General features: G+C 39.7%; 1 protein-coding gene across 1 annotated transcript in view; it reads right to left on the reverse strand.

The window, feature by feature from the left end:
* maea (macrophage erythroblast attacher, E3 ubiquitin ligase) overlaps positions 1-9,761 on the reverse strand; it is a gene marked incomplete at its 5' end in the record, with an annotated part of 10,804 nt that extends 1,043 nt beyond the window's left edge. Inside the window, 7 exon segments of the mRNA XM_032528158.1 lie at positions 246-379; positions 1,497-1,605; positions 1,714-1,790; positions 2,497-2,619; positions 2,818-3,021; positions 5,273-5,455; positions 9,412-9,761. Coding sequence (XP_032384049.1) covers positions 246-379; positions 1,497-1,605; positions 1,714-1,790; positions 2,497-2,619; positions 2,818-3,021; positions 5,273-5,455; positions 9,412-9,612 — 1,031 coding nt within the window.
* Positions 9,762-10,615: the final 854 nt, after the last annotated feature.

Genomic DNA, 10,615 nt, shown 5'->3' on the forward strand with positions numbered 1-10,615 from the left:
AGGGGAGGAAAGAGAGTCATGTGTGATCAAGACCTCATTTGATAGACTAACTGTAGCCACCTACACATGCCACTGAGGAACATTTTGAGTTTTGTTTAGATCTTATCTCAGTATTCACCATTCAGCTTCATTCACAATAAAATAAATAAATAAATAAACAAACAAAAACCTAGACAGATTGGCTGCAGAGATGAAATCAAAAGGGCACAAGCAACTTGTTTTTGGAAATAAAACAGGTAGGATACGGTGTCTTGATGGCAGACAGACCGGCCTGTAGGGTGATAGTGAAGACAGAGTTGTTTCCCAGCTGGTGCAGTCTGTAGTTGTCATATCGGAACTGCTGGATCAGCATCTTCCAGCGGGCTGGATCCAAAAGGTCCTGCAGGAACAGAAATAACAAACAAGGGAGTTTTACACTAACCACTCAATCAAGACAAACTTCAGACCCAGTACTTTCTACTCCAACGGGTTGTTTTATTATCCTAACCAACCAGTGTTAATTCCTGATGAACACAACTTCAGGCAATGTGTGTAATGTGTGTAATAACAACAGAGTGAAAAGTGTAGTTTCCCCTTGTGGGATTAATAAAGTATAATAAAATAAAAAAAATAAAAAATAAAAAAAGTAATCGGTGGTCCTGTAACCAGGATGTTCCAATCCCAGGAGGGAATAGTGATACACATGCTGTTGTGTGTTGCCCTTGAGAGGTTGTTTCTCTGCTTCTCAAAGGGTTTTCACTACAAAAGCATCCTACAAGTTTAATGTAAGTGCATTTTCTAAACTAAGTTACAGATGCAATTTAATCCTTTTAATGGGCTGTCAGCTATGGTGGCAACATTATTATTGAGCCTGATTTGTTCACATGTGACTATGTTTTTACATGTGTGTGATTTGTAAAGAGACATATAGGCATTTGTTTCCAAAGACAAAAAAATTAACTCAAGAAAAATAACTGATAATTATTTAGCTATACATGTGAAGCCCAGCAGACATGTTGGCAGAGGACACAGATTATCTTCCTGCTTCTGTCACACTGGCACGAGATGCTGTCACACTAGTTTGGCTTGGTCCATCTCTTTTGCTTGCAGAAAAACACTAAATGCTTTTTGAGATAAAGCATTGTTGTTTTGGTGCCATGGTACAATTCTGTGTCTCCAAGGATTTCTAAGTGGAAGTTTAAAAATAACACTGCTACTAAAAGCAGCTACTCAAGGACGAGCAGCTGAATAGGGAACTGAGTTAATTTGTTTTAGAAGGCAACAGAGGCCCTCTAGTGGCTGGTCTGTTGCTCTGCTTGATCTCCATAAAGTGGCACACTTAAAAATAAATAAAAAAACGACATAAGTGCGATGATTTTAGCTCTATCATCTATGGCATTGGCATTCCCAAGTATTAAGTTTTGCGTGAATTACTTTTAAAATGGTAGAAGCTTAAATGAGTATACCTTAACATTTCATACATGTACATATTTCTACTGGTAAAGACTCGGTTTTACCTTGTACGGGGAGATATGTGTATCTGATGGGAAGGCCAGCATGCCCATCACCTGCCGAACCTCGTCCAACTGTCCCCCCTCTGCTTGGCTAAAATGCTTCCTTGCATGTCTACACAAAGAGAGATACAAACAAGATTAGTCGGTGATATGATAATGTGGAAAATAAGGAAAAAGTTGAAGTTGGTGCAAGTTTTCAAGGCGTAACAGTTAGTGTTACCTGACTGCATCCATGCGTTTGTTTTGTCTAATTAATTCAATGAACTCCTGGATTCTCAGACTGAACTCAAGACAACTCTGCCAAAGAAAAAGACAAACAATTCCAGTAAGTAAGTGCTGCCAATTTCTCATGAGCAGAGAGAAAACTGATAGATTCAACTGGTAGATTCAAGATGCCATTCAAATGGGTTTTTGGAACAGAAAAAAACCTAATCCTACCACTTTGACTGGGAGCGGTTATAAATAATAGTTGAACCTGAAATGTATCTGCATTTGGCATTGAGCTGGAACTACACCAGACCAAGTGCTCAACAGAAAATCAAAGAAATTTTTTGTAGCGTCAGCATCTCAAACTTTGACTACCCATATAAATATTCTGCCCTTTATGAAGTGCACTCTCAAAGTATCAGCTAACTGGGAAACTTGTTTAGTCTTGGCGGAGGTCTGCGCTCTCCTAAACACTTTCTGGTTTAATAGGACTATAGTAGGATTAACACTTTAACTTGCTGCCACAGCCAGAAGGGCAAAACGCCCAGGAAGACTAATTACATGGCAACTGGTCTGTTTCTGAGCACAAACATTGGTGATTCTTGTTTAGAAAGTGCAGAAAGCTGCAACATAACAAAAAAACTAATTAGCATTTCTACATAAAATTCTGCTTGTTGATATACTTGAATTACAACTATGCAGTTATTTTGTTTTTGTCATGGGCATGGCTTTCAAGTATTTGTCAGGCCTCAACTTGGATTTGTGAAGTAAAATCTGACTCTTGTAAATGAGCTACCTTCATCTTGCGGAGGCGGGACTTATTGTCATGGCACCAGGCTAGGCAAGTGGCTGTCTCCTGCCTCTCCAGAGACTCCTCCACCTCCTTAGCTGTGAGGAACATCTCAATGTTGACCAGATCCTAAAAATACAGGAGAGTGGATGCATTAATAGAGAAGGCATCAGGTATCAGGATGACACAAGTCACAACACACACATATACAATAAATGTATATTAAGTTAAACTGACAGTTTAATATGGTCAGTGAGTTTTATCGCATGTTTTCAAAGGCAAATTACTACATGAACTCAAAGAGCTCCTTAGTCTCCAGATAAGTACCTCTATACCGCTCTGTCTGGCCAGTTTAACAGCTGTGTTGTAGTAGCCGCAGCGCAGCAAATGCTCCACCATCATTCGATCCATGCGTTTCTTCTTCCACAGGTTGACTGAGGCCGGCTGGTCGCTGCTGTGCTCCTTCAAGTGCTCGATGCGGCGCTTACATAGCTTGGCACTCTCGTCTTCTGCTTGGATGGACTCGGCAGCCTACAGACACACATGACCAAGAACAATTAAGATATTTACAAAGAGCTTAATATGCATCATGTAAATCAGAAATACAAGTTCATATTGATGGACTCAATATCCATTATTTTCGTGGAAGAAAGAGCTCCCATTTTTTTTATTTATGTGATTTCTTTCTGCAGGAAATTAATCAAACATAATATGTAATAAAGATTTCTGAACAGGAAGAAACCCAGAACTTCTTATAAACCTTTTGCACTGCTGATGACTGCAAACTGATATTATAATCGGAGCCTGCCACTGTGAGGCAGCCCTCACAGTGATGCCAGACTTCAAGACGTTTTCCCATGTTGAACATCACTGAGGACAGGCTAGACTAAACAGCTCCTTCCTGTTCTGTAGATAAACTCTTAGGTGGTGGAGGTAAGTTGGGTGTCATTAACATAAAAGGCAAGGGACACGTTTTTTTCATTGCTGCATGTCACATTTATATTAGAAACTGTTTTCTGAAGTGACATAGAAGTAAGTAAACAGTGATTATATCATACAGCACATAATTGCATTCCTATGTGCACTGGTCCATGCACACTAACATTATAGATTAGATTTCAAAATAAAATTGCACTGCTGTGTTCTCTTGGTATTTCCCTTTATTTAGGACTTTTTAAACTCTTACTTTCAGAATACATTCTTAACTTTTGGACTACTTTTCTCTACACCAGTCAGACCACATTTGGGAGGGAAATGACTCCCACACCCCTAACACACCAGTGTAGTGTCTAGTGTGACCTAGCCTTCAACACAATGAATTCTGGGCTTATATTTCACAATGTACCTGCTGTACAACATAGTGGTAAAAAGAACTGCAAAGTGTGTTTTTGTCACTTGTTGTCTACCGTTTTAAAAAGGCTTGATAGGAGAACCAGCCAGGCAGCATTTCTGAGCATTCAACCAAGGCAACGGTTATACCATTATAAAGAAACCCCAGCCACAATTAAGTGCTTTTGTCAACAGGGGTGAGTAACAGTTGGCTCTAGCTGAAGGGAGATAAGACACTGCTGGTGGTGTAAGTACCAGGGTCAATATCATGACCAGTGCATCAGTGCATGTACTTTTTAAGTCAAGCGTTTTTCATTCAAAAAACATTCTATCATAATTTAACTAAAAGGGAAGGTGCGGTAGAGATTCAACTGATTTGGGTTTTCTTTGTATTTGAGTGTACGATGCACAGAATGGTCTAAAAACACTGCTAGAAAGCTGTTAGAAAGCACAGCCGAAACGATTTGTCATAAACTAAGTAACAATATTGTTAGCCACGATGCTAACGACATTGATAACCAAACCAAACGGTGCTGTCACTACTATTTTAGTGATTTAAAAGCAAGCGTGTCACGTTACTGAGAATACAGTTGTTAGAAGGTAACATATGAAGTCAAAGCTAACTCTGACAGCTGTAGGGCAGCTGACATAAACTTAAGCTGTCTCCATGAAGCTCCCAGCTAAGCAGCTGTAACTCGCGACGCAGTTAGGAAACCGGAACAACCTGACTATTGATAACAAAAGCATTTTGGCTCGGTGGATGACGATTTTAAAGTCATGTTAAAATCATTTCTCATCCTTCTTCTGATTTCCAGCCGCAGCCTGTCACTCCCCCCCGTACTAACGTTACTCGGTACGTAATGTTAGCTCACAATGCCTTGTGTTTCTCACTCCCGTAACTTGTTCATCAGACGTGACATGAGAAAGGGGAGATTAGCTAACATTAGTCAAAATGTTTATAAAAAAAGAAAGAAATTCAGACTCGAATAGTATTGAATTTTTTACCATTCAAATTATATTTAACTTTTGAAATTTGTTCTAACAGCCTTAAAGCACAGGGGAGACACTTTGTTTCTCTAACTATGCCTCTGCAGTCGCTACTCGCTCCAAAGCTAATCACGTCATTCTCTCACTCGCTCTACCACACGCGCTGGCCCTGCTATTAGATCGACAAACACCAATGCAAGTATAGACTTCAGGCCACTTAAGTAGGCTTCGGCAAAAGCTCTGCGTGGAGCCACTGCAGGACCACAAATCAAGCTTTAGCCAGGCCTTAGTCTGCAAGGAAATATACTAACCAGGGATTGTGGGTGTTTGGTGATGCAGTTTTTATGTATACCCAGATATTTGGCTTCTACTGTACAACAAATCAAAATCTATATATGAAAACACTTTTTAAAAGTCCACAGCAATTACATTGCTGTGTGAAAGTGTATGTATGTAAATCCCTCACCTTCCTCTTCAGGGCACTGAGTTTCTCCACCACACCATCCAGCAGTGACACCACCGAGTCGACCACTGGGAAGCTGCTCAGCGTCTTCTCCAGCTCTGCAACAACCATTGTCACGTGACTGGTCTCTCGGTCAATGTTCTTCTGAGCCGCCCTAAAACGCTTGTTCAGAGTCTCGTACGGCACCTGCAACAACAATGTCATTGGTTATTTACCTCTGTGTATCACGCATTCAGGTTTTGCAGTGTCAAAGAGCAAGCATGTCACTCACTACAATTTTACAAAACGTCATTAGAAAACAAATGACCTATAGCTGATCATGGTTCGTATTTTGTGAAAGGTAGAAAGTTGTTAGACAATCAAGTTAAAATGGATCTTCTACTAAACAAAAACTGTATTCTGAGTGCTGGGTTAACGCCGTAGATAGAAGCCGTTTCATAGATGTCCTGTCTTGTAGGGACTAAAGAAGCTGGAGCAGACCCAATCAATCCCATAAAAACTAGGAATGAACAGTCTACCGAAATAAATACTGATTGACTTTTCTTTATTAAATGATAAAAAAAATTAAATTTCCTTTCAAATATATAAAATCTTAACGTATTCCCCTGCTGTTAAGGTTCCTTTCAAAGATGTCACCTGCAGTTAGATTGACATTTACACTATCAGCAGTTTGCTCTATGATGTGTCTTCTAGCAACCTAATTCCCTCAACGGAGACAAATTAAAGCAGAAAACTGGTCCCTGACTGCAACAATCCTGTATTTCTGGCTACTGCTATCTAAAGAATATTCTGTCATTGCTACATTAAATTTCACACGGTATTATGGTAGTAAGGATTTATAGCTCTAGCACATCTCTCATATGTACTGTACCAACTTGAATCAACATGATCTACTTAAATAAATGCCTGTTTAAATTTTAATTTATTGATTTTTAATTTAAAGGCCATGATTTATTATAGCACTGTTTCCACCAAGCAGTCTGGTTGAGCTGAGTCTGTTACACATTAGAATATTTATTTTTTACATTTCCATTGTCAAAAGTTGTGGATGGATGGAATTAATAGAACTGCTCTATTCTGTCCCATTTTTTTGTTACCCTGCTGTTGAGTTACCAAGTACACTGATCTAATACTAAAGATGGAGCTAGAAACACTGCAGTCCGCAACTGATGCAGACGTTACTTTGTCAGTGAAGAAGAAATACAGGGAGAGATGGATGGAGCACTGAAAAGTAAATAGGTATGTTTCTCATGGCTGTCCATGGCTTTTACCATTCAAAGTACAATGCGATGTAAACTCAGGGCATTTTGGTACATGTCCATACAGGTTATGTATGGATCTATAGAAACTATAATGAAAGTGTTGAGAACCCGGCAATTATCAAACTAGTAATTGTACTACAATACAAGACGTCTTAGCAGATGTCTGTCAGCCAGATTCATTTGACAGTTGTGGTTCCTTCTCTGAGACACTCAATTAAAAACAGGGGGAGCGCTTTGATCCATTACAAGGATTTTTTTCCTTCTTTTAAGTATGAGCCAAGTTAATTTCACAGGTCACTAACATTTGAGAGGAAAGTTATGTAAGTGTGGTTCAAACAGGACACGTTAAAGAATGCTGCTGCTCTGCTGGAATTATATATTAGTATCCATCAACTCTAGTTTTGCCAAATTAAAGCTCAGAATGAGACCCTATGATTCATATATTAATTGGACCACATAACAGTTTTATATGCACTAGTAAATAATCATTACTGTCCTGTCAACAGAAACAAGGGGCTTATTCTGTTCAAGTATGTATGGCCACTATGAAAGGGAAAAGATAGAAAAAGCACTGGCTTTATGTCAGCGTTTTTTCCTGAGGACTACATAGAGATCGGGGTTTGTATCTGACACATTAAACTGGGCAGTGTATGTCCAGCAAATAAAGAATTTTAGTACCCCCTTGGCCAAATGGGTTTATGAAATGAATGCTTCAGCAGCCAGATAGAGTAGATGGTGATGAGTATGCTTAAGATGTAGAGAATCAATTCATAAAATATCCATAGAATTCCCTGTGTATGCAAACAAGCAAGGTTGAGCAGTATAATGTAGTAGAAGTAAAGACCATAGAGATTACGTCAACCCTGCTTTTGTTATACTCGAATCAAAACGGCTATGTATTTAATATTTATGGCTGTATAAGACAAGACACATAGCAAATCAATGTGCAGAATATGATGGGCATTTAAATGTGGACATTTTATCTAGGCTACAAACTGTTTCTCAAAAACAATTCCAAAAAAATGTACTACATCACAATACAGCCTAGCTTTAGATTTTTTTTTGCAGATGTAGCGAGAAACCCTCCTACAAAGAAGTGAACATAATTTGTTTCTCTGATGAGTCTCCTGCACATTATGAGAAAAACAAATATTCCCTTTTTGATTACGACCGGCTAGTAGATTGTAGATCGTATATAGGCTATATGATATTACTGTTTTCCATACAACCTAAAATTGACTTGACAGCTGACATGTTAATCAGTGAGACACGTTCCAGACAGTTATTATAAGGGTTTGGCTGATACTGTGTGCCTGTCATGATTTGTTGTGAGGCAGCTTATCACGAGAGACAAGCCCACTCCAAGCAGTGCACTTTACCTATTATTGATAATCAGAAAAACTATAACCATTAAATACCTATGGTCATTTTAGCATGTCAATGCAATTATGATTTTGTCTTACCTTGAATACAGTCACAGGTCTTAAATATACAGCCTTACAATGTCATTTCACTGCAATGGGCCTGCATTTTCAGCACTCAAACCCCTGGTCAAAAATCCTAGCCATTTAAGCATGTAAATGAGTATATATATATATATATATATATATATATATATATTAGGGTTAGCTTGTGGTAAAGCTTACACAGATCTGACTGAAAATATCAAACAAGGACATAATATCCAACACTAGAATAAATTGTTAGTAATGCAGATTAGCAGATTCCTATATGTTTGTCTCAGGCAACATTATAATATTTTAATTCTGCTCAATATAGCTCCAAATGTAACCAAAACTGCACTCTCACAGACTCCCATTTGATACCAATTATAACCACCACTCCTGTCTTAAAATGGTGCCCATCATCCTTACTGCAGCATCCAAGCAAAGACAGACATATCCCTAAACCACAGCCATGCTTTTGTGAACACAGAGACGGCTTAACATCGCCAACAACACGTTATATGCATAATGACAACACCATGCAATTAGTTTTCACACAAAATCTGTCAATGCATTGCTACTCACAAACGTGCTTTTATACAGCGATGCTTTCCTGAACACAGAAGCAGCCCGGGCTTGTTTCAGCTCGCCTTTTAGCAGTGGTGGCGTCGCAGTAACATTTTGTGGAATGGGGGTTCAGTGCGTGTGTGCGGCAGCAGGCTGTGGTTTCTCTCGCTGGCCATTTTGAAGTGCAGAGAAGCAGCAGGAATCTGATGACACTGCGCTTAAACTCGCAGGACTGATTCTCTGTCTGACAGCGTAGCGTTACGGGCTTCCCCCCCCCCCCGGTGATTTCAACCGATCTTTCAGCCAGCTAAAATTGACATGCTCGACGTTACGTTATCTGGTAGACTATTCATCTTTTGCGACGACAAAAGGTGGCATCTGCTGGTGTCACCACAGCAAACTAGCTAGCAGGCCAATCATGACTGCCTTCAAGCCATTTCTTTGACGTGATGCCTGGTTGTTGAATGGATGGGCAATCACGCAGTGTCATGTTCTGTCAGTAGTGATGGGTTATTATAACGTTTATATCCCCCTTTAACTGAATTATACTGCTAAACCGTTAAGTACACTTGACGTCAATAATAAGAACTAACTAAAGCAATAGACAGCCAGCTAACTAGCCACCAACTATTGTTAGTTATCGAGCTATTTGATCTTTGATGTGGCATTTCAAAGACAGGTAGTTAGAAGACGCTGCTACCTGGCTAAGCTAGTCCAGCTAACGTTAGCCTCCCTGTCAACTTCGCTGGTCTCGTCATCAAATTAACTAATAATCTCCATTTTCCAAATACCGTCAAACACATCGTGCGTTTTGGACACACTAGAATCGTTGTACTATTAATACATAGACGTTTCAGCTCTTGTTTACCTTCAGGGTGGGATATTCTTGGACTTTGAGAGCCATGGATAGTTGAGGTGCTGTCTCTTGCACCGCCATTTTGGTTTTGTGGTTTTCTTGTGGTTGTTTGTGTTTTTTTTCTTCTATCAACTCAGAGTGGCATTGGTGCTCACTACCGCCATCTGCTGAGGCGGTGTCAGCACTGACTGTGTACGGGTGTGTGGGTTGCATTGTTGAAAGTTTTTAAGATTCTTTTCTCATTTAAAGTGGTTATAAAAAGTTAAACAATGTTTTGAAAACAATGTGTTTCTGTTTATGTATAGGCCTATCTGCAGCCAGATTGATTTAATACGGATCTAGCTTTAATTAGCATTCCTCTGCTTAAAGCTTCAGTAGGTAACTTTTGTAAAAATGTATTTTTTACATATTTGTTAAAACTGTCACTATGTCCTGACAGTAGAATATGAGACAGATAATCTGTGAAAATATCAAGCTCCTGTGGCTCCTCTCTGTGCTCCTACTGCCACTTGCAGAAATACACCGCTCCCGGTCAGAAACAGCCAATCAGAGCCAGGAGGACTGTCTTAGCAGTGTCAATCACTCTCGTGTACGCGCTGCTCATACCCCTCCCCCGCACAGCGCGTACCATCGTTCAAGCTCAAGATTGCCAGTGCACTGCAGCTGTGCTAATCGCGGAGAAACAACTTTTCAGGAAAACTGCCAATTTCTCGAGTGACACCTGCTCAGAAAACAAAGACGGGCAAACAGAAGAAGACCGATGACGAAGAGCGAGCTAAAAAGAAAGAATTAAACCGAGCCCGAAATAAAACGAGGGTCAACATCGAAGCGGCTTTTCAGAGGTGGAGGGAGCTACGCCTCCTGAAAGGAGTCAACACGGATTCAGAGCTAGCGTTAGCCACATTTCTGCTTGACATGTAAGTGTCCCTGCTTGATTTGTTTCATTTTTTAAGAACTACACAACTAAGATATCGATGGTTACAGCACACTTTCAGTACACTGGTGATAGCGCAAATCTCAGTTTACTCCGTAGCTTGTTGCTAAGTCTAACATTTAGCTTGTTAGCTTGTAGCACGGCAGGAATGTTGTAGCAGGTGAAGATTAACTTTACTTGCTAACTCCTTCACCCTCAGTATAAGTAATATTGTTTCGATGCCTACATTTAGTGAGCCAAAATGTTTTTTTGTCGATCACAATAAATGTAGCTCTGGTTAAA

This window comes from Etheostoma spectabile, chromosome 10 (genome assembly GCF_008692095.1).
Source record: "Etheostoma spectabile isolate EspeVRDwgs_2016 chromosome 10, UIUC_Espe_1.0, whole genome shotgun sequence".
Taxonomy (NCBI): domain Eukaryota; kingdom Metazoa; phylum Chordata; class Actinopteri; order Perciformes; family Percidae; genus Etheostoma; species Etheostoma spectabile.